Genomic DNA, 23,907 nt, shown 5'->3' with positions numbered 1-23,907 from the left:
CAAAAGGATCAGAATACAAACCATAATACAAAGGAATATAAGAACTGAAAATGCTGGGTCAAAATGACCCAGGACCGTGACACTTTGCAAATTTGCCTCAGACCCAAACGCTACACAGCAAGTGGATAACTCAGTTTATCAAAATCACACTATAAACCCTGCACAGCCAAAAAGCCACAATCATGAATACCACAGCAAACTGGGACAACTGCAATTCTTGGAAGTCAGAACCATTTCTTATGGGGATGGGATGTAATTAGCCAGGAATTGCTAAATTTATGAGCTTCTGGGCTCATGCTGCAGCCTGTTTTACAAAAAACAAATGGCCTTATGAGATAACAAATGATTAAGAGATTAAACATACAATCATTAGAATAACTTGGTGACAGGTCTGTTGACAGGACTCCTCCACCCCTATGTGTGGGGTCTAAACACAGAAACAAATCCTAAAAAATGGTCTATCCTGGCAAGGAAAATGAAAACTACTGCTGCACAGGCAGAATCACTCACAGGTAAACAGCCATTCACTAACTCCCAGTCCCTCACTAAGTAAAGGAAGCACCCAGCCTCTCCTCCATGCGCAGGAACAGCTGGTAACACTAAAAGCTGTGAACATTTCCCACCGCTTGCACCTCCTTATGGTTCCATCAGCTGGTATTGGTCTAGAAATGCTTGCCATACAGTATCACTCCTGTGCAGGAAGGCTAACATCAGCAGAAAACAAGAAGAAATTAATTATATTGAAAAACTGAAGCAGTAAATGACTTCACATCAAACAGTCCGAGTGGGACCCTGTGGCGGCCCAATTCTGCCCCCGGACCGCATGTTGGACACCGTTTCCCTTAAAAAAAAACAACAAAAAAAAAAAACCGTCGCAGCTGGGCTTTTATTTTGATAGCTGTTTGCGCGTGTGGTGTTTTACCGCTGTCGCTGTTGCGGACTTGACGCTAGTCTGTCCAGCTGAGCTGTTTATCCTCCAGGAAAGTGAGTCTGGGTAAGTGACGACACTTCCCCCTCTCTCCTCAGATCCAGAACTTTTTTCCCTTCTTCTCTCTTCGTTTCTGGACGCTGGGAAGTGAAGTTTTTTCCTCTTTTTTTCAGTTAAAAAACTAAACTCCAACATGTCGCCACCGTCTCGCCGGCTTCAGACGAAGCCAGTGATTACCTGCCTGAAGACTTTCCTCATATCCTACAGCCTAATTTTCTGGGTGAGTCGCCGGACTTGCAAAAGGGAAGGGGAGTAGGGGGCTACAGGCTAACGAAGGAGCAACAATGGGCTCCGAGCAGCGGCTTTGCCAACGAGGCTCACGACACGGTTTCTTGAAATCACTGCACAAGTTAAATTTTCTGAAAAAAATGTCCACGAGTCAGAGTAGAGATAGTTTTATGTCGACGGTAATAACCACTTGTGGAAAAAAATCCACCCAGTGTTCGCCTTTATTACCCCTGGAAGTTGCCGTTAGCCGTTAAAGTACACTAATAAAGTCACTAATGCACTTCTCAAACCTCAGTGTCACATTTTATTTTGTTTGTTTTTGTTTTTTTAACGGATATTTAATAAAGTAAATACATTACATCTTATGTCAGACTGAAACTTAATTAAACTTAATGTTTAATTAACTACGAGGAAATTAATATTTTGACCCGATCCCAGGTGACTTGTGGAAGGCTTTTAATTTGACTGCATTCCTCCCGTTTCTCCGTTAAGCTGTTAAAATTGTTGACCTTGTGCCACATTACTGCTAAACATTCGGGATGCATTCATATATCTGCTTTGAGACCATTTTTTCTTGTGAGATAACATATCGTGACTTGTGTAAACTAGAGCCAGACAAAGTGTGGGACAAGGCACCTGGTCGCCTGTATAATCGGCTATAGTGGTTATTTTGCTCATTTACCAGTCCATCAGTAGAACTAGCAAACATTTTGGGCAGTAGTCGATGCCATTAGATGTATGTTGTTGGTTTACTTTGTTTTTGTTGCCACACTCTCATCACAGTGTCCTTTGGCCTTTAGCCAGTGTAAAATTGGTGTTACACAGCAGATTGACCGTCATCACTCTGTGATCAGTTACCTTTGTTACACCCCTTGGCAGATAAATCAGTACACTGCTATTAATGTCTGATAAAAGAGTCTTGCAGTAACTCTGGGGAATAAAAACTCTCAGTTTGTGTTGCTGTTAACCTGTGCTGCCATATAGTGATCATCTCATCCTAGCATTTCATCTCATCTAGTTCTCAGTTTTTTGTTCCCCTTTTCTTTTTAATGCACAGCTGTTGTTCAAAACCTCTGCATACTTCTCAGATTAGAGGATTTGATGTACGGCTTCAACTAGTAATTTTTCTTCCACACAGTTTGCTGAAACTGTTATTTTTTTTTATGAGTAGATGATTAATGGTTTTGTCTGAAAATGTCAGAGATAATTTGATGATTGCAGCTCAGTTTCATATCATGATAAGATGACATTTCATTGAAGCTGGGTTTTTATATACACGTGCAACAAGAATACTACATGAGATGATTTATGGAATAAAACCCAGATTGGAGTGCAGAATAACTCTTCAGATTTCTTGTTTACTCTAAACAAAACTGTTTAAAGCTCCACAGTTAATCATTTAATTTTGTACATAGATTATTTCATTTGATCTAGTGCTAATTTGCAGCTGTGGTTGGATGGTTTTCCTTAGGGAAGTACAAATGTTTAGAAGAAAAATGCAGTTTTTCATTTTTATTAATGAATTTATTTTGGGCCCCCCTTTTTTTTTTTTTCTTTTTTTTTTTTTTTTTTTTGGTGGGGCTAGTGAAAAAGTGCATTGGGCAACTTGTTGCCACTTCCTCTTTTTGTACCAGTGACTGTGTTTCCACCAGCCACTTCCCCTTTGAAGCAAACTTTTAAAGATGGTGATGTTTTTAGCTTCTCCAATCCAAGCCGGTTTGTTTTACACCGTGACAGCGAAGCTGAATTAGTAAGTGTTTAATTAAAGATGTGCGTGTGCAAACTGCAACCTTAGACTCTCAGATATTTGGTTAAACTTTGCTGTAGGCTCACAGCAGTCAGCGTGTCTCCAGCAACAATAACAGCAGGGATGAGCCTACAGGGGCTCAAAGCTTACTTGTTTGTTTTTTTTGTTTGTTTTAACTAGTGGTATATAAATTAACTGACTTTTGTGGGCCAATTTAAATAAATAAATAAATAAAAGGGCACAAAAGTCTGATATAGTGGCCTACAGAGGATCAACTATTCTGTTTACAATGCCTCATTTTAATATAATGACCCAACTTTCAGTTAACACACTGTCTGAAGAGTTAATCAGCCAAAACAGATCAAATTGATCTTCAGTGTCTTTCCTGCATTAGAAACATGTTGTCAACTCCAAATGACAATGTAATCTGATCATAATTAAAAACATTTAAATAGGGGTTTCATAAACTTATGCATAAAATATTTTTTTTACTAATCAGATTGCCAGAAGTTACAGCAAAATGCACTGTTTATCAGCAGGGGGGGTGATGACGTTGATCAAAAGTGGTTTTACTTTGATTTCCTCACTCAGGTTAAAACGTGTTTATCAGGAACAAGTAAATGCAACTACTTAATGTTGTTGCTTTAACTATACACAGGCTTATTTTGAAGTAGGAAAAACCCTGATCTAATTTGCACATTTTTAAAAAGCAGAGCAATTATCACCTGTTATCATCTTCAGGTAATATATCAGTGAAACCCTGCTTCCCTTTGTTATTTACAGGAGTAAAAAAACTGAATATACCTTCAAATTAGAGCTTGTGGTTTAAATTTCTGCAGTTGGGAAATAACATGTTTTATTATTTTCACAGTTTAATAACCAAAAATAAACGCAACAGTAATTTCTTGTTGCCGGACCCATTTACGCTTAAATCACGTTTCTTCACAAAACGAAACAAACAAACACAAGCTTGTCTGTGGAGGAAAACAGATGCTTACAGTTGTTCTCAGTGTTAGTCTTTGCTCTGAGCAAACAGCCCTGTGAGGCTCCTGCTTCTGCTAACACAGAGTTCAGGGCTGTGCTTTTATCTGACAATTTATTGCTGCTGCCTGGCTGAGCCGATGCCTCCCCTCAGGCTAATGACTTGTGTGGGGGAGCGTTAAAGGAAAAGCTGCTGAGATTGAGATTAAATCACAGACTGAGGCTCGAATCCCAGGCGTGTTCTTACTAAAACACGCGAGGCGGGTAGATGAATAATCCACAGCATATTAAGCGTGTATTGTGAACGGAAAGGCTGTATCCTGTTTGCCTCAGATACAATCTACCCCCTGCCTCATCTACATTTGCTCCCCTGAGATCAGTGCAGATTTAATAAAGGAAGTCGCTAAGGGAAATTGTGTTTTCTCTGGATGCAGACCGACACGGTTCTCAAGTAAAAGTGAGATTCAAGGTAGATCACCAGTCTGTCAGAGTACATACACATGCAGAATAATAGATTTAAAATGTTTTTAAGTGTCTATAATTACCAAAAAATGGTTTTATTATCATATGTGACAAAAAAGAGATCTTTATATTTTGGAAGCTGAAGTCAGTAGATATTTCCCCCCCTGGTGATCCACAGATAAATTAATTAGCTTTCTCTTTCTTTAATTAAGCTGCTCATTGTTTATGATTTTCCCTAGAGCTACATAATAAATTGAAATGAAATGATTGTGTTCCTGAATGCTAACCACACTCTTAAGTAACTGGTTGGGCTTGACCCGTATCAGTCACAGGTCCTAAAAGCCTTCCTTGCGTTTCTCTGTTGATCTTTGATTCTTGAGCTGACTCGCTCTTCTGTTGTCTCCAGGTCACAGGCGTGATCCTGCTGGCTGTTGGCGTGTGGGGGAAGGTAAGCTTGGAGACCTATTTCTCCCTGGCTGCTGAGGAGAGCACCAACGCGCCATATGTCCTCATCGGGACCGGAGCCATCATCGTTATCTTCGGACTGTTCGGCTGCTTCGCCACATGCCGTGGCAGCCCGTGGATGCTCAAACTGGTCGGTGAAAGAGCAGTAGGAAACATTCCCAGTCTCAGAAATAACCTTGCATGACTGTTTTTTGTCTTTTGTGTTTCTCAGTATGCCATGTTTTTGACCTTGGTCTTCCTGGCTGAGCTCGTGGCTGGAGTTTCAGGCTTCATCTTCAGGCATGAGGTGAGGAAATGGAAATATTTTTTGACATGAGGTGGGTTAAACTTACAGTTGGTACGCTTGAATCAAAATGAAACTGTAACATGACACTGAGGGAATGTTTGTCATTTATTTTCATGGGTGAAAGTTTCTTGAAACAGGTTAAAACAAGTTCAACATCACAAACGGTGAAGTCGTGCAATCACATGAGCGTGTGCAGCGTCTGCAGCGAAAAGATGAATACCACTATTGTGATACCCGTTATCTCTGTCAGGTTTCAGCTAGCACAACTCAAAGTCAACCCCTCTGTTATGTATGTGACGCCTTTATTTTGAACTCATCAGATCAAAGCCACACTGGACAACGGCTATAAAAACGCAGTGATAAAGTACAACGGCACGGAGAGCAAGAATCCAGTGGACACCATCCAGAGGAATGTAAGTGGGAGATTTTCCATCACCCTAGTGGCGTTGCATTTATCTGACTTTATGTTTCTCTGTACACACCAGAGGGCTCTTGTTTATATGAACATTTTAAAGGTCAACTCAACACTGAACGCACAGGAGCACTCTCCTTGAACCATGTTGCTCTCATCACTGTCTTCTCAAAGGGAGAATCCACAACATAGCTTTGTTTTCTTTTCTTTTTTTTGTTGTGACTCTTTGCTTTTAGTTGCACTGCTGCGGGGTGTATAATTACACAGACTGGAACAATACAAAGTACTTTCAAGAGAAAGGCATCCCGGTCAGCTGCTGTAAAGACAGCGATAACTGCTCACCAGAAACACTGAAGGATCTTGCCAAGGCTGAGAATGTGGTGTACACAACGGTGAGTTTGGAACAAGCAGTTCATCTCAAAGATGGTCAGCTGTATTTGTAAAAGGTTTTGGTTCAATATAACTTTCTGTTTAATTCTGAGGGTTTTTTTTGTTTTTTCCTGTTGTGAAGGGCTGCTTTGTGCTGGTAAGCACCACAATGGAGAACAACCTGGGAATAATTGCTGGGATTTCTTTTGGAATTGCCTTCTTTCAGGTATGTCTAATATTCTGTTATATGGAAACCGTTTGTGGCTACAAACCAAAGAAAAGCTGAACAATTGAAGCCGGATGTAGGAACCAATTAGTATTGTTTTTCTTGAAGTAATAACCAACCTATGTTAATTCAGTTAAATGTGATTTATGTAGTGCCAATTCACAGCGGTCACCCCAAGCCACTTTATATTATAACGTGAAGACCCTAAAATGTTAGAGAGAGAGCCCAACAACCAAATTATCCTATGAGCAAGGACTTGGTGACTGTGGGAAGAAAGAACGCCCAGCAAAACCACCCTCGGGGAGAGGCAACCACAGAGAGGCGAGGACAGAACACAAACTGTGGGAGAGTAGACAAAAGTTTGTGACGTGCAGTATTGGCATGTAAACACGTCAGGATTGAAAAGAGGAGTGGAGAAAAATCCTCACTGTATTAATGTGACTATGGGAATGTTTCAGGCTCACCTGATCCTGCTTTAACAAAAAGGAATGTTTTAAGCCTAAGGAATCGCAGCAGTCTGCCTCAAAGTAATAAGTATAAGAAAAGGTTTTTCATCGTCACTTTGAGACAGGATGTTTCTACTCTCTGTTCTATTAATGAAAAAGCTCAGTTTTCACCACGTTAGGATGAAAATAAAAGGACGGGCAGATCAGCTGGAGGGTTTGTCTTGAATTTTTTTTATTTTATTTTTTTTATTTTGCTGTGACCCACCTCTACTAACCAACAAACAGGAACACAGCAGGAAATGATTTCCAACAGTGAGAGAAAATCTAGTTGAAATGTGGCAACATAAGCTTGTTTGTGTGATGTGTTCTCCAGCTGTTCTCAAGACTGCACCAAGGGGGACGTAGCATGGAGACCTAGAGCAGAGCCACAGCAGCTGTTCATCTTGGCTCTGATTCAGCAGTTATTCCCCTCATACAGTCTACATTCTGATATCAGACTCAAGTTTATTGAGCCACGTTGCCCAGTGTGCATTGCTAAAATCACTTGTACAGTGGGGCAAAGAAGTATTTAGTCAGCCACCGATTGTGCAAGTTCCCCCACTTAAAATGATGACAGAGGTAGGTAATTTGCACCAGAGGTACACTTCAACTGTGAGAGACAGAATGTGAAAAAAAAAATCCATGAATCCACATGGTAGGATTTGTAAAGAATTTATTCGTGAATCAGGGTGGAAAATAAGTATTTGGTCAATAACAAAAACACAACTCAATACTTTGTAACATAACCTTTGTTGGCAATAACAGAGGTCAAACGTTTACTATAGGTCTTTACCAGGTTTGCACACACAGTAGCTGGTATTTTGGCCCATTCCTCCATGCAGATCTTCTCGAGAGCAGTGATGTTTTGGGGCTGTCGCCGAGCAACACGGACTTTCAACTCCCGCCACAGATTTTCTATGGGGTTGAGGTCTGGAGACTGGCTAGGCCACTCCAGGACTTTCAAATGCTTCTTACGGAGCCACTCCTTTGTTGCCCGGGCGGTGTGTTTTGGATCATTGTCATGTTGGAAGACCCAGCCTCGTTTCATCTTCAAAGTTCTCACTGATGGAAGGAGGTTTTGGCTCAAAATCTCACGATCAGAATCAGAATCAGAATGGGGTTTATTGCCAAATGTTGAGCAGGTTTACAACATTAGGAAATTGCTGCGGTGCTTCAGTGCAAACATAGTGTCATAAATAGCACTTCCACAGGCGTTGTAGTCCTGTAGTTAAGGAGCTCTTCTCTGGTGTACGAGTATCCAGAGGAGTATCCAGAGGAGTCCCCAGACACAGAAGAAATGCACAAAAACAAAACAAAAGTAACGCACTGAAGCACCAGGGCGACCATCCGCGGCGCCATCTTGGCCAGATACATGGCCCCATTCATTCTGTCCTTAACACGGATCAGTCATCCTGTCCCCTTGGCAGAAAAACAGCCCCATAGCATGATGTTTCCACCCCCATGCTTCACAGTAGGTATGGTGTTCTTGGGATGCAACTCAGTATTCTTCTTCCTCCAAACACGACGAGTTGAGTTTATACCAAAAAGTTCTACTTTGGTTTCATCTGACCACATGACATTCTCCCAATCCTCTGCTGTATCATCCATGTGCTCTCTGGCAAACTTCAGACGGGCCTGGACATGCACTGGCTTCAGCAGCGGAACACGTCTGGCACTGCGGGATTTGATTCCCTGCCGTTGTAGTGTGTTACTGATGGTGACCTTTGTTACTTTGGTCCCAGCTCTCTGCAGGTCATTCACCAGGTCCCCCCGTGTGGTTCTGGGATCTTTGCTCACCGTTCTCATGATCATTTTGACCCCACGGGATGAGATCTTGCGTGGAGCCCCAGATCGAGGGAGATTATCAGTGGTCTTGTATGTCTTCCATTTTCTGATGATTGCTCCCACAGTTGATTTTTTCACACCAAGCTGCTTGCCTATTGTAGATTCACTCTTCCCAGTCTGGTGCAGGTCTACAATACTTTTCCTGGTGTCCTTCGAAAGCTCTTTGGTCTTGGCCATGGCGGAGTTTGGAGTCTGACTGTTTGAGGCTGTGGACAGGTGTCTTTTATACAGATGATGAGTTCAAACAGGTGCCATTCATACAGGTAACGCGTGGGGGACAGAAAAGCTTCTTACAGAAGACGTTACAGGTCTGTGAGAGCCAGAGATTTTCCTTGTTTGAGGTGACCAAATACTTATTTTCCACCCTAATTTACGAATGAATTCTTTACAAATCCTACCATGTGGATTCATGGATTTTTTTTTTTCACATTCTGTCTCTCACAGTTGAAGTGTACCTCTGGTGCAAATTACTGACCTCTGTCATCATTTTAAGTGGGGGAACTTGCACAATCGGTGGCTGACTAAATACTTTTTTGCCCCACTGTAGGTCATTTTTGCACAAAGCAGCAACATGCCGCTCCAAAGGTGGCCACTTGAGACAAGCCCCGAAATCAAGCCAGTCACCATAGTCTCCCGTGAATCGATATTTAAAGCATTTATAAAGCCATAAAATTTGGGAATTACCCCAAATTCTTTTCATACCTCCACTTAATAATCATCTTTCACAGATGCTATATTATCGACTGGTTCTTTGTCATGCTGAAGTTTTTGTATACTTCTTTTCCACCATTGTAGCACAGGTGTGGAGAAGGATCTTCCTAGTTCTTTCAGAGTGACTCACAGTGTAGTTAATGTTTACAGTTACTTGTAGCCTGTCTGAGCATTAGTGTGGCTGCTCCATGCAAAGCTCTGACTTAGAGTAAGTGAAGGTTATAAGTGGAAAACTGTGCAACTTGTGGTTCTGCGGTATAGCCACAGTTTTCCAGTCATACGAGAAGTCAAGTCACTTTTATTTAAGTAGACTTGACCCAAGTGCTTTCCAGTTAAGACAAATGTAAAATCTTTCCAAGTCTCCAGAAACCAACACAAAACCTGAGTAAACAAACAACATTGCTACAGTAATGGTGAAAGTCATTTAAATACCCAGTTTAAACAGCCCCTAAATCAAATGGGTCACTATAATCACCCATGTTTTAAATTTATTTCAAACATGAGCCATAAGGAAAGAATAGTTAGAAAACATGTTTAAATTACCGTAACATTGTCTGATTATTCATCTAGTAATTTTTTTTTGTCACTGACCTTGGTTGTCGGGGCAGGAGTCTAAGCATAGACACCCAGACATCTTCTCCAGCTCCTCACAGAAGTGTTCTCAAACCAGCTGAGAGACAGTATCTGTCAAACATGTCCTGGGTCTGCCCCCTGGCCTCCTCCCAATTGAAAGTGCTTGAAACACCTCACATAGGAGGCGTCCCAGGAGGCATTTCTAATTCCTGTCTCTTATATCCACGATGCCCACAGCTCGTGGACATTAGTGAGAGCAGGAACGCAGATCGACGGGTAACTGAACAGCTTTGCTTTTACATTCAGCTCTCTTCTCCTCAGCAGATCAGTACAGCTGCCACGTTATCCAGCATCCATCCACACAAAAATATCAAAACCCAGGAATTAACAAAGTATAAGAAAGAGAATCATTTAAACGTTGACTTAAAAAAAAAAACTAAAAATGGGACAAAAGAACAGAATAATTTAATGCAGATGTCATGCGTCTTGCTAATGAATACAAGATGTAAGTAAATCTGTGAAAACACAAAAAAGGAAGTAATTGTTGCTTGTTTTGTTTTTGTTTTTTTTGTTATGTTTTGTTTTTTAAGTAATTTAAGGTTTCAGGAAGCCATAGAAAATTTTTTTTCAGATGTCAGTTTGGGCCACAGATTGAAATTTGTGTACTGTGGTTTCAGCTCATTGGGATGTTCCTGGCCTGCTGCTTGTCTCGATACATCACCAACAACCAGTATGAGATGGTCTAACAGTCACCTGCCACAGGTATGTCTTTTATGAGGGAGTTATCATAACAGCAAGTCATACAGATTGTTCTGAGGAGGATTTGTAACGGTCTTTCTGCTTCTATTTGCAGGTCACTGATGAGCCGGTCCTGGTGCGAACTGAGTTGGGATTTTAATATTTTGTCTTTGTGTTTCTTATCATGTAATTTTAGAGATGGAAGACACTCACCGCTTTTTCCTTTTATTCAATCTCACCAATGCACAAGGGAATCATGTCTGCGGAGCATCAAAAAGGGAGAATACTCGGAACTTGGTGTGACCAAAGATAAAACATTTCACAGGTCATTTGTTATTCTGGGAGTAAATTAGGGAAATTACATTTAGTGTTTATGTTGTGTATTAGTGTCACTTTTTTATTTGAGTTAATTTGACAGCAACATTTTCATTTCTTGTTTCGCAGTTGCCTTGTGTTATAATTTTTTCGCTAGTAGTCTGTAGCTGAGCAGATGAAATGTAGACAATAATAAGCTGTTAATGTTAAACGTCTGTATCTTTATGTGTGAAGCCTTTATAAGCCCTAGAAATGGACAGGTCACCTTCCTGAAATCAAGTACAAATGATTTATAGGAGCTGTGTGGGAAAGCCAGCCCTACCAATTATGTGTGCCAACTACACCTGACTTCTTACCACAGTTTTCAGTGTTAGTGTTATTCTTGTGTGGATGCATGTGAAATACTTGAAAATAAAAGATGAAATCCAGTGTCTCTGACAGTGTGCGTTCTTAGCAACGGTCTGTACAGCTGTTTGCTCACAAAAAAAGAAAGAAACACAAATATTCTGGCAGCAGGTGATTTTTTGGCAGACAAACATGCCCTGGATATTTGGGGCCTTTAGAAGAATGCTAATAAACTTCAAGATATGAAAGCATCTCTGTTTTTCAGTGGAAGACAACTTTATGGATTTAAATAGCATGTTTGATGTGCGATTAAAGTAACTGCACATAAAAATACAAAATACTAAAAATGCCTGAATGATCAAATAAGAATTTACCATCCACTTTGTCAAGATTCCCTTTTTTTCTTTCCCCCCATAATGCACTCGAATTGCATCTGTAACGTAAAGACCTGTCACACAGTTACACTATTAAACTACACACTAAAAACACAGTGCGGCCTTGAACTTTCATCCATGGCTGTGGCTGACAGCCAGGAAAACCAGACTCCCCTTCATTACCTAACTTCTATAATTTGCAGGGGTGAAGTTAAAGGGTGAACACCACATTGTTCTTCACTTCTACCACTCAGCATAGTAAAAGATGTAAACGGCTGTAACAAGGCTACACGCTGTCAGCTCGATCACCTCGTTGTTGAATCTCGTGCTTCACTGCAGCTGTTGTATTTTCTCTGGCTAGTCGTTTCTCCTGATGTGTATGAAGGTGGTAGGTCTTTGCACAATGGTTTGATATTTCATTCAAATAAACCTTTTTTCGTTCTAAAAAGCCTTGGGGGAAAAAATTATTATTGTGGCCAAAGAATAAAAGCACAACCTACGTCTCTTTAATTTCAGGTTTAACTGTTTGCACAGCAAACGAAACAGTCACTGGGTGTAGCTGACATGATGTGCATGTGCAGGAGGTATAACCACCAGTTATACCTCTGTGCTTTGGTAATATGCCGTTGTTGACAAAATAAATATCAACACAGTCTATGCTGATTGAACTCTAAACTTCTACAAAGGCCTGAGAGATGTTGCTCATTTGCAGTTTGTTAAATAAAGTTTCCTTAGACTTGGTGCGTAGTGCTGTTAATCCTACAGCGTCACTGAGTTAGATGAGCAGTAGTGGAATGTAACTTAGTACATTTAAACTGTGTTTCTGAACTCTGATACTTGACACTGCTTGTTTTATGTTTTCTGGTGCTCGCTTGCTACAACTTGCTTAATTGCATCATTTAATACTTGCATGAACTCATGTTAACTTACAGGATATGAGCACATAAATATTTTATGGGAGAAAAGAATGTGTTTGGGTATTTGGGCCCCATTCCTTCAACAAGGAGAGTGAATTTGAAGACAGTAAGTGTTTCATGAAGTTCCAGAGAATAGTTATCAATGATAGGCACACTCGGACACACGGAACCATACAATCACACATTAAATGCTTCTAAGAAAATTTAGTTGATGTTCATTAAAATAAAAATGAGCATATGTAGAAAACTGTGACATTTTAGTGCCCTTATAGCGCTTTATTGCCCTGAGGTAACCAGTTTCTGGTGGGGTCAAATTTGATTTGCATGATGTTTGACGCAAGGACACAGACCATTTCTGTAGCTTTGCCTCTGTACACCAACACATTAGACTGTAAATAAATAATTGAATTCATGCTGATGAATACAAGCAGCCTTCTATAAATATGTATAAGCTTTGGCTATTGCTCACAGCTTAGACACAGGCAACTTGTGCCATGCTTTTCAAAGCACTGACTGCTGGTTTTACTCAGGAAAATTGCAGGTGAAACTAATCCGATAATGCAGGGATGTCAAACTCATTTTACATGACGCACCAAATGCAGCTCCACTTTGATCCTTAGTGTGGCAAATGAATGAAACTCTGCCCTTTGTCAGTGTAAAGAAGTTTCAACTTCACATTTAATCCCTTAGATATCTTAATATAAGAAAAATTTGTGCAATTTCAACAGTTTTTCTACAAGATAAAGAAATGCTGCTGTAGTAAATAAAAAAAGCCCGCCAGCATGACTCTTTGGGCTTAAATTGGAAGAAATAAGTGTGTAAATTCACAGTAAATTATCCTGTAATTATAAAACAGAAAATTGTTATTTTACAGAAAATGTCCTTTTTTGTTTGGATCTTTTTTTTCTTCTTTTACTGTGGACCTAAACAAAACAGAAATGTCTACTTTTCTGTGATTTTATTGTTTATTTATTAATTAAATTAACTGCTGCACTAAGATTGGCATCGAGGGAGATCTTTATCAGTGGGGAAAGCTGTAAAACTCGTGAAAATACAGCTAAAAGCCTGAAATTTATGCCAGACTTTTAGGGACACCCGTGACACAGTGGATGCTCCACCTGGTGACACGTGCTGCTCCTGGGGTCATGTGTCGTTTGGATGAGTGTATTGCATCAGCGAGGACGCTTCAGTTGAACCGACACAACTTAACCGCCAGGCGGCAGTGCTGTGCAAGATATATACAAACCAATAAAGGACGGAGAGTGAGCGTGTGTGGGGGGATGGGGGGGGATCACACTATGCTTAGTTGAATCTTAAACCATCTATGAGTTCAACTCTTGACAAACCCGACGTGCAAAGAGCTGCACGGAGACTTACATCAGTGTTGCCTTCAGGGGACAAGCGGCCCGGAAAAGATGAGCAGTAAACAGGGTGCAGCTAATCGCAGGCGAGCCCAGAACAAACATGTTTGAGTGGCTGCTGCCAGATCTCATTTCATTGGTCAATTTTGGATCAGACGCTGCAGAAGCCCCGCCTGCAGTTGTCATGCAGCCCAACTGGCTCTGCAGTAAAACCCAAAGAGGCCGGACTTTCAGTCCTTCCTACCGCCCAACCCGGCTGCTGGGTATAAAAACAGCGCTTATCTGTCAGTCAGCTGAAGAAATTTTTATTTTTCTTCCCAGCGGGTGCTGTACGCTGCCTGAGAAAACTTGAGTTAACCAACCAGGACACCAGGCAAGCTTTCCCTCAGGTTTCCAGGTCAGTCTTTTACTCAGTGCCTCTCTAACTGAAGGGATGTTTGAATTTCAGCAGCAGGAAATCGAGGTCATAGTGATGCGCTTCGGGCATGATGGTATAGATTGGAAGCATACGGAAGTCTTATTCATCTGTTTTCTATTAGAGATGTCAGCTCGCGGTGTCGGTCCCCTGCAGCCAGGCTTTAGTCCGGCGTGCTGCAGGTGTTTTATTGTCCGTGCTGATTATGTAAAGCTGTCTCAGAGGGATTTGCCCTTGCTGTGCTGCATTTCTGCAGAGTCTGCTCAATCTCCCTGCACCTTTCCTGCATCCTAATCATCCCTCCCTTCATCTTGCAGATCACCAGCCAAACAGCTCTGCCTTTAAAGATCCACCCGTCTGCGCTACACTGTAACCTTACAGCCTTCAAAATGATGCAGATCAGCAGCGACTCCGTCGGCAACAAGCACTCCCTCATTAACGTCATGCACCGCTTCATAGCGGCCACCAACAACATGGACGAGACCATCATGGTGCCGAGCCTGCTGCGAGACATGCCGCTGGACGAGCAGCAGGCTAACAACAACAACGAACCGCCGTGCAGCAACAAGCAGAGGGACATGTACGAGCATTACCTGCTGCTCAAGTCCATAAAGAACGACATGGAGTGGGGCCTGCTGAAGAGGGAGGTGAGCAGCGGTGCCAGCTTCCTAGAGATGGCGGTGAAGCAGGAAGAGCAGCAGGCGGTGAAGGGAGACATACACGTGGATGACAACGCTGACCTGCAGCATCAGTTTCATTATCACCTCAGAGGACTGTTTGGCGTGCTGTCCAAGCTGACCATGCAGGCAGACCACCTCACCAACAGGTACAAGAGGGAAATTGGAGGAGGAAACTTCATGAGATAGAAGTAACTGCATCTGTTTTCCTCGCCCTTTTCTCCTCAAACTGACTTGAAATAGTGAGGTGTTTTGTGATGGGTCAGATCTCTTCCAAAACTCTCAGATGGACGGTAAACTGACCAGGGCAACCACTCCTGGCTTCTCCTGCTACTGAATAACACTCAAACTTCAATCCTGCTCCTCCGCCCCCTCCCATCAAATGAATAAAATAAATAAATAAACCAGTGATCCCTGCGCATGTCGTCAGCCTGCCTCTTCTGGAGAGGCTGGCATGTTCGTGCTTGGTGGAGGTTTACTGAATCAAGTCCTGATGAAGCACAGCTCTGATTTTAGGCAGAACGTTTTCCCTCACGTGATCTGCATTTCAAATTTACATGAATTTCAAGTTGAAGTGAATAAAGTTTCTGCCCATAGGAGATATTGAATGCTGGCTATTCTGTCCCTCCTTGTAAAAATGGTCATTTTATTAAAGCTGAGCTGAAGGGTTCCTGCCTGCAGAGGTTTTAAAGCGTTCCACTCAATGCTACAACAAGGTGTGCCTTGACTTTTTGTACCATACCATGTTCAATTCCTTCCCACATTGTCACTGTAAGTTGTTCATTATATAGCTTAAATGTTTGTCTATGGAAACTTAATTTGAAAATCCAATTTTATATTGATGCAATAAAATGGAAATAAACATGAAGCTAATAATGTTTGTCTTGTCTGTCATTAGTAACAGGAAGGATGTTCAGACTCTCTCAAGTAGCCTGCCTATAAATAGATGTTTACCTCAATCTCTGCTCAGATGTAAACTAGTCTCTGATGTGACATTCCTGGCGAAAGATGATACTTTAGCTAAACTTCTGAGGGGAAACCCTTAAAACGTATAGATGTTGGTCCGGCCTGTGCAATGTTAATATTTTAACATGAGTATGCGGATGTTGCAAGATAATTCTAGAAGGGTTTTAGCTGGGCGTGGCAATTTTGGCACTAAATGAGTAAGCAGTGCTGGGATCTCAACACCATTTAATCTTGTATCTGATGCAACTTGCCTGGAGTCTGTTTTAAGCACTTCAGTATATCATCTAAAGTACATGGGCACAAGTTTATATTTTTTTAAAAGTGTAATTGGACTCTTACCTCAATGCATATTCAGGCCAAGTTGCTTAAATCTTAAACTAGGCAATTAAATCCTTAAAGTTGACTTGGCTGAAATCAAAATGCCAACAATCGGTTTCAGAATGTTAAACCCTAAACTTTCCCATCAGAACTGAATAATCCTGAAACAAAGTTCAAATCTCACACTGTACAAATGGTAGCTGCAAGAGGACAAGTGGCAGTAAAGCAAACTGAGCCATCACGGTTGATAAGACTTTATTTGGGTGAGACAAATTTGATAAATAATAAAACAGCAAATGGTGACAGAGAACATGGTCTGAACCTCAAGTAGTTTTGGAAGATTTGCTTCATCACATTTAGTTGATCTAAATGTTAAGTTGCTCCAACCAGAAGCCCATCCATCCATCAATCCATCCATCGCTGAGTAAAGCCCTCCCCTTAGCAACAGCTCCACCAAGAGCAGCCAATCCAGTTGCAGAGACTCCCTCCCCCTCCCTCTTTTCTCTCTCAAAGGCACAGCAGTGATTAAGAGATTGTAATGTGGTGAGGGCCATCCAGGAAGCAGTGGGTCCAACACACTGGCGCTCCTCTGGCGAGCAGCAGCGAGGACGCTGGGGTCAGGGAGTTTGCATGGAAAGTGCTGTGGCGAGAGGCTGCAGTTCTCCTCTGTCTCCTCTCACAATGGGCCTCACAGATGGCTGCGAATCAAAATGGCTGTGCTGGTCAGTGTGCCTCAGCCCACTCAGATAAACTGGGTTAACCCAACTGGTGACAGCTGACCACATGGGGAATTAAAAAAAAAGAAATGCAACCTTTACACTGATCTAATTTATAACTAAGAAATAAATCCATGGGCATGTTTGCCTGTCTGTTCATTTATTTTTATTCTATTTCTAACTTTGCTTTAATTTGATGCTTGTAAAAATCCACTGTACACACCATCAAATGATTAGAGATTAGCTTTTAATATAATGGAGTTCTTAGCTGGTACACAGTAAACAGCTGGTGGAGACCGAAAACTGAGCTTTAAGAGTAGATATTGGAATTACAATGTCCAGTTATATACAGTTAGGTCCATAATTTGTTGGACAAAGACACAGTTTTCATAGTTTTACCTTTGTAACCCAAATCTGGAGGTTTTGCAAATGTTTTGAATTAACTGTTCAGGAGTTATTGCACAGCACTCCATTTTTAGAGGCTCAAAATTAATTGGACAAACTAATATATTAAATATGAGGACTGGTTTTAATTCTTGGATGAAAATCATTTGCAGACAATGACTACCCAATGTTTGAAATCCATGGACATGACCAATTGCTGTGCTTCCTCCATTGAGGTGCTCCTTTTCCTCTGCCCGGCTTCAGTTGTTGCTTGAATTTGGGTCTCTCGGCATTCACTTTTGTATTTAATGACTGAAAAGCTGTTCTACTGGCCTCAGATCAGGTGAGTGACTTAACTATTGAGTATTATCCCAGTTCTTTAATTGAAAAATTCCTGTTTTGCTCCGTGTGCTCCTGTGGTGGTGAACAGTAGCACCAACAAATTGGTGTCTTTTGCCTGGCAACAAATTAGTGATCTAACTGTGCAAACACAGCTACAGTAATGTTGCTCTGTGCCCATGCAGACTTCTGAATGTCTATATAAGCAAATGTTTGCTCAGAAGTTTGCTTGTTTTAACAGCTTTGCATGTGGCTACAAAACAAGTGTTGCAGGTTTACACTATGCCGGCCACTTGGTTATGGTGTTCCATGTATGCCCTGCCTGCTAGCATCTTGCACCCTGCGGTTATGTGCAGGATTGTCTCAGGGGCATCTTTACACAGCCTGCACCTGGGGTCTTGCATCGTGTGGTAGACCCCAGCCTCTATGGATCTTGTCTTCAGAGCTTGTTCCTGTGCTGTCTTTGAGTCCAGCTCTGTCCAGCCACTGGTACATTGAAGATATTTATATTTAACCCACCCTCCATCATCCATCCTTTTAACCATTTATCTACTTATCCTGTTGTGGACAAGAGGCAGGGTACATCCTGGACATCACAGATTTTTCAGATTTTAAGGATTTAGCTTGTGAAATATTTTAATCTCTTAGGTAGGAGCAGGTCTTAAGTAACCTCTGACACCAGGGAAACTATCTTTTAGCACTCAAACTGTCTGAAACATATTCTATTTTAAAAAATCAAGGGTTTACTACACTAAATTATTTGTTTAGTCAGACATTTCTTCCTGTAAACTAGTGAAATCCTTGTAATGTTGTTTTCCAGCCAAACAAATCTCCAATGGTCTGAACCATGACACTGATATTCTGTAATACAGCTCGGATTGCAAAAGTCTCCCAGGTCACGTTAATGTCTTGAGAAACCCAAGAGCAAATGGTTGTGACCGCTGAGTACACTGCAGATTTCAAGATGCTCCACAGCGGTGATGAGGAAGTGCTGTTTCACCAGGCGGTGACACTTTATGCTTCACTGGCTGGGTTATATTTCAAATGTTAGATGGCTCTTTGTGTTATATAATCCGTTTTAATTCATCATAGTTGTGTCTATAAAAAGGAACCCCAGTGTAAATGTTCTTCAGATATCTGATATTTTTGGCACAGGTGGGGTGTTCCAACGTGTTTTTGGCAACGTGACCGGCAGACCTAGGGACATGGCAGTCATTTGGTGTTGAAAGGACTGCTTGGATGGCAGATCTCTGCCCAGCTCCGCTTGCCAGCATGAGGCTGCGTGACTGGAGACGTGGCAGCGGCTGCTGTCACTTCTCCCAGGAGCAATTTCTATTGCTCAACAGCTGTAAAACTCCAGTCTGACGCGAATAAAGAGCCAGACAGAGCAGGTCAATTTAACCTCACACAGGCACAGGAGCACCAATGATCACAAATATAGCCTTAGATCTGCTCTTACAGTACCATTATATACAATATCTCCCTGGCGCACCTACAACATGTTTGCTCTTATCACTTCCTTACCTGCATGTTGACGTTTTTATGGTGACAACATTGCTCCCTGAGCAAACACCTTAGCACATTCACTGTAATGTTTGCTTTAATAGGCCAGCACGTTTCAAAACCTCTGAGTTCTCACCAAGGAAGCATTTATTTAAGTCAAAGAAAAGGCCTCACACAGGCTCTCACCTTTCTATCAATGGTGGAAGAAACATTGTGATTTGCTCAAAAAGAACCCACGCTGTAGTTTTATTCTTCATGGGGGTTTTTTGTAATATATATGCAACTCTATTTTTAATTTTGCAATATGACCCACAGCATGCAGCTTCAAATGAACATAAAATAAAATAAAAGGCTGTAAAAATACGAGATGCAGATATGAAAATAAGTACGAGGTATCAAAGTATAAATATGAATCACACAAAATATCTTCACAATACAAGTATATTTACAATTATTACAAGCTTTTGAACCCCAAGTTAATCACACATCATTACTTTGAGTGCTCAGTAAGATTAGAAAAAGCACAATATAAATGCAATTTTGTCACCAGGAGAAACTAACGAGAGGTTAAAAGCAGTGTTACCAGCATCTACAAATACTCTGCCGTTCAGGTTTGAACTTGGGTAGAGGTACAAAAAGTACAGAAAGTAAAAGTGTTCATCAGACAGCAGAAGGTGCGAGATTACTGCCGCTGAGACTTCAAGCTGAAATCAGTGTATTTATTGTTCCAGCAGGTTATAGGTTAACCTGCATCACGCCAGCTGATCTTGCACGTAACCCTGCAATAAAAAGGCAATCTCGGCGGCTATATCTACTGTCAGCATGTGACCCACGTCACAAACCTCGCTAAGATATCCACGAGGACATATTTTAACTCTGAGTTTAAAACATCAATGATAAATAAATGTGTGAAAAAGTGTTCAAATTAAAATTAAAGTGCGTATGCTGCACCTTAACTCAGGTGCTTGAGTCATTGAGACTACATTTGAAGAAGCCCTCCAGCATGTTTGCAGCTGGTCCCAAAGTAACAGTTGCTTGTTATCCAAACAAGTTGGCTGTTGTTGATGCGATGCGGTTGTATGTTGCCTGCATGCAGCAGAATTACGGTTGCTAGGCATTGCCCTGACGTAAAATCGTCTCATGTGAAGCCCGCGTCGAGACCTACAATGCTCTGCCTTGTGCTGCAGAGATAATGTGAACCGGCACGTTCACTGATGTCATTAACATTTCTGCGTGTGCGACTTCTGCCTGACTGCACAAGAGGAGCGTGGTCGGAGAAAACATCCACGAGGGGGGAAAGCGGGCATCTCTAAAAAGTAACATTGTTCATAACTCACGACAGCGCTCTTGATCAAGTTTGCACGATGTTGAGCAAAAAGGAAGTTACCACAGTCGCAGTCGGTCAGTCATTCAAGGAGGTTTGTATGAAAGTGCAGCTTTGGAACCAGGCCACAGTCAACACTGTAACCACAGAACTGATTAAAAAACGTGACTTCTGTTGTTTACCTTTATGTTATCTTTGAACTGTTGTTAATTAGGATATCAGTGTTTTAATGTCTGAATATATTCACCTTCAGTTAATGGCTACGGCTTGTAGGCTCAAGACTATTTTCAGTTATATATTAGGCCCAGGTGCATTCAGGGACATTATTACTGGTTACACTGTTTGTTCAGCATCATGAATTTATGTCAAATGGAGACATCGGAGTTCCTCTGTAGTTGTTTTTTGTTGTTTGAAGACATTTTGTGTAACTTTGTGATCATTTTTCTGTGTTTTTGTGGATATGTGTGGCTGTTTTGTGTGTCATGGAAATCATTTTATGTCTATAGTTATAATACGTATTTTTTATTGTCATTTCACTTCTCTTTGTTGTTGTTTTTTTCATGTATCTTTAAAGTTATGTGTTGCTTTGTGGTTGCTTTATGTCACTTTAAGACATTTTGTGTCCCTATGTGGTTCTGTGTAACTTTGTTGCACATTTGTGTCTTATTTGTAGTCATTTTTGCGTAACCCTGCGGTTGTTTTTTCTCTTTGTGTTCCTTTTTTTTTAAATAAAGTCATCATTTCACGATATTTTTTTTCTTTTTGTGGTCACTTTACATATTTTTTGAAGCTTTTTTCACATTTTTTCTGGCTGTAAAGTCAAAGTTGAAGTTTGTCGTTGTTTTCTGTAACTTTATGGTAGATTTGTTTGTCTGTTAAAAGGTTTTGTCTAACTTTGAAGTTATTTTGTGTCATGTGAAGTGGTTTTGCGTTTGTGGGTTTTTTGGGGGTCTCTTTGTGGTCATTTTTGGTGTTTTTTATTTTGTAAAGTCATTTTGTTGGTTGTGGTTGTTTTGTGTTTTTTGTGGGGATTTTTGTCTGTATAAAATCCTTTTCTGGTCTTTTTTGTGTAACTTTATGGGAGCCTTGTGTGTCCTTGAATAAGCTTTGAGTCACTTTTGTGGTTTTGTTTAATTTTGTGGTCAATTTCTTTAACTTTGTGGACGCTTTGTGTCTCTTTGAAGCCTTTTTGCTTTACTTTGGAGTCGTTTTGTATCTTTGAGGTCAGTTTTTGTGTCTGTGAACCTAGTGTGTCTTTTTGTGTCATACTGTGTGAATAACTTACAGAAATACTGGTTTTAGCAGTCTGTTCACGCAGACGTTTGGTCCAGAGACCTTTGGCCTAAACCCAAAAGCCCTGTTTAACAATCCATGCACAATGCTATCAAGACAGTTCTGGGAGAGGGTCACTGGGGACACGCTCTGATCCCAGTCCACACTAAATGAGATGAATTCAGTAAAATGGTGCTTTCACAGCCATCAGGTAACAAGATGGGTTAGGCAGGTTTACATTAGAAATGTATGGAGCCAAATGTACAAAACATGGCCACAAAATGGCAAATTGATGGTGTGATGCTCAAAAAGAGACGGGATGTGGGAACGCTGGAGCTGAAGCTTGTAGCCAGAGGCCTGAGGTGAAATAAGGACAGAGGACTGAGGATGGTGGCAGGCAGAGAGTTAGGGGAAGTGTGAATGGTAGACGGAAAGCTCACACTGATGAACCACAGAGCATGTTTATGACTCACATACACAAAAACAAAACAAGGCAAAAAGAGGACCACAAGATTCACAAGGAGGAGATGTGAAGTGTGTAAGACATTACAAACATTAACCACAGCTCTCTGATTTGTCAGCATGGGGAAGCAGCTGTGACGTTGGGAACACCATGTTCTTTAGGCGGAGGCTTACAGAAGTACCATCCACTTCCTGTTTTTTTCTTCAGCTGCATCGAAACCCTTGCGGTTGATCTGGTTAGATGCGTTTGCCGATTTGTAGGGCAAAATATCAACCTTTGTGTTGTTTGGGTTACGAACGCTGCTGCTGCTGGTGAAACTGACACACGAAGTGAAAATTCCTTAGAGCAGGTTAAAGATTGTTTTAGTTTTACTCGGAATACAGCTCTCATGGTGCTGCACTACTAAACCACATAGTAGACGCCACTCTGCCTTTTATCACTGATTCCCACAACATGATTAGTATGTGCCAGCCCTGCACAGAACACACTGGGAAGGATCGTATGAGGTTACATAAGAGCCAAGTGGGTGGGTGTCGAGTCCAGCTGGAGCAGCTTACAGCCTGACACAGAGTGTCTCTGTGAGTGAACAATCCCCTCCACCCGGCCGTGTCTGCTGCTCATACACGCTTATTACTCTGTCGCTTTATATGCTGCTTATGTAGGTCAATACAGGCTTCTGTCGTGCATATATGCATGTAATATCAGAAAACGTTTGCCAGCTTCCGTGTATCAGGCAGGTTTTAAGATGCTCTGGATGCTGTAGTAAGCTTCCTGTGATAGAATCAGACTGCGATATCAGTCAGATATCACAAACCACAGAAGCATAATCAGCAGAAATGTACTTAAGCATTTAAAAATAAAGCATTCGCTGGGCAAAATGTCCCTGTTTGTCTGTTCTGCATGAGACGTTTTATTCTGTGCAGCTATCAGATAAATGTAGAGAACTAAGTAAAAAGCAAAAAGTTCAGTATGTGCTTGTTTCAATGTGGTCAAGCAGAAGTGAAGAGAAGAAATGGAAAAACTACAGTGGGAAGGCTTTTTCCTTTTCTCCAAAAGGAGTTGAATGAGTGGGAAAAGAACTCCTCCTTACGCCCTTGAGTGTTTTTGTCACGGTTAGGTGGTCCTCACCGATTACCTTGCCACTTTTTGGGGGTGTTTGTGTGTACTGTGTCGTGTCTCCTCTCCATCTTGTGCATGTGTTTTGCTGCGGAGACATGTACCTCTGGAAGCCGTGGCACGGCACGGCAGCTGACCCGAGGGGTGGGTCCGGAGCTGGAAGCGTCGCACCTGGACGTAATTACTTCGCCGGCTACAACTGATCTGAAGCAGCCCTATTTAACGGTGCAGTCGAGTCACAACCAACGCTGGAACGTTGAACTAAACCGGGTAGCGTAATCGTGGCTAGTATACTCAGCTTGTGAAAGAGAGACGGTTGTATTACAGTGCGTGTGCTTTTCTCATCTGCCCTCAGGATTCAGAGATCGGAGGAGGAGCCGTCACAAGGAGCGGTTTTGGATTACTACAGCACTGTCACTGCGGGGAGAAGTCATCGTATAACTGCACTGCTCTTTCTGGATTACAGACTCGAACTATTGACTCACCTTTTCACTGTGAATAAATTCACTGTCACTCTGCAAGGAGTCTCGCACCTGAGTCCTTTAATTCCATTTCACCATGACAGTTTTACTTTGAAAGTCTTTGT

The 23,907-nt window shown here is 41.5% G+C and overlaps 2 protein-coding genes across 2 annotated transcripts; both read left to right on the top strand.

Moving 5' to 3' along the window:
• The first annotated feature begins 996 nt into the window (after window positions 1-996).
• tspan6 (tetraspanin 6) lies at window positions 997-11,259 on the top strand. The gene is made up of 8 exons (XM_085428303.1): window positions 997-1,208; window positions 4,813-5,001; window positions 5,083-5,157; window positions 5,478-5,570; window positions 5,806-5,961; window positions 6,081-6,164; window positions 10,456-10,540; window positions 10,632-11,259. The coding sequence occupies exons 1-7, from the start codon at window positions 1,122-1,124 to the stop codon at window positions 10,522-10,524; spliced, it is 753 nt and encodes a 250-aa protein (XP_085284429.1). The 5' UTR covers window positions 997-1,121; the 3' UTR covers window positions 10,525-10,540; window positions 10,632-11,259.
• Window positions 11,260-14,064: 2,805 nt separating this feature from the next.
• mid1ip1l (MID1 interacting protein 1, like) lies at window positions 14,065-15,800 on the top strand. The gene is made up of 2 exons (XM_085428291.1): window positions 14,065-14,225; window positions 14,561-15,800. Exon 2 carries the CDS (start codon window positions 14,633-14,635, stop codon window positions 15,107-15,109), a length of 477 nt encoding a protein of 158 aa, XP_085284417.1. The 5' UTR covers window positions 14,065-14,225; window positions 14,561-14,632; the 3' UTR covers window positions 15,110-15,800.
• The last annotated feature ends 8,107 nt before the right edge of the window (window positions 15,801-23,907 follow it).

The sequence above is a fragment of the Rhamphochromis longiceps genome, linkage group LG2 (genome assembly GCF_057381845.1).
Source record: "Rhamphochromis longiceps isolate RC_006_pf linkage group LG2, R_longiceps_female_GT1.1, whole genome shotgun sequence".
Taxonomy (NCBI): domain Eukaryota; kingdom Metazoa; phylum Chordata; class Actinopteri; order Cichliformes; family Cichlidae; genus Rhamphochromis; species Rhamphochromis longiceps.
The sequence above is the reverse complement of the archived record's forward strand: the minus strand, read 5'-3'. Positions and strand labels throughout refer to the sequence as shown.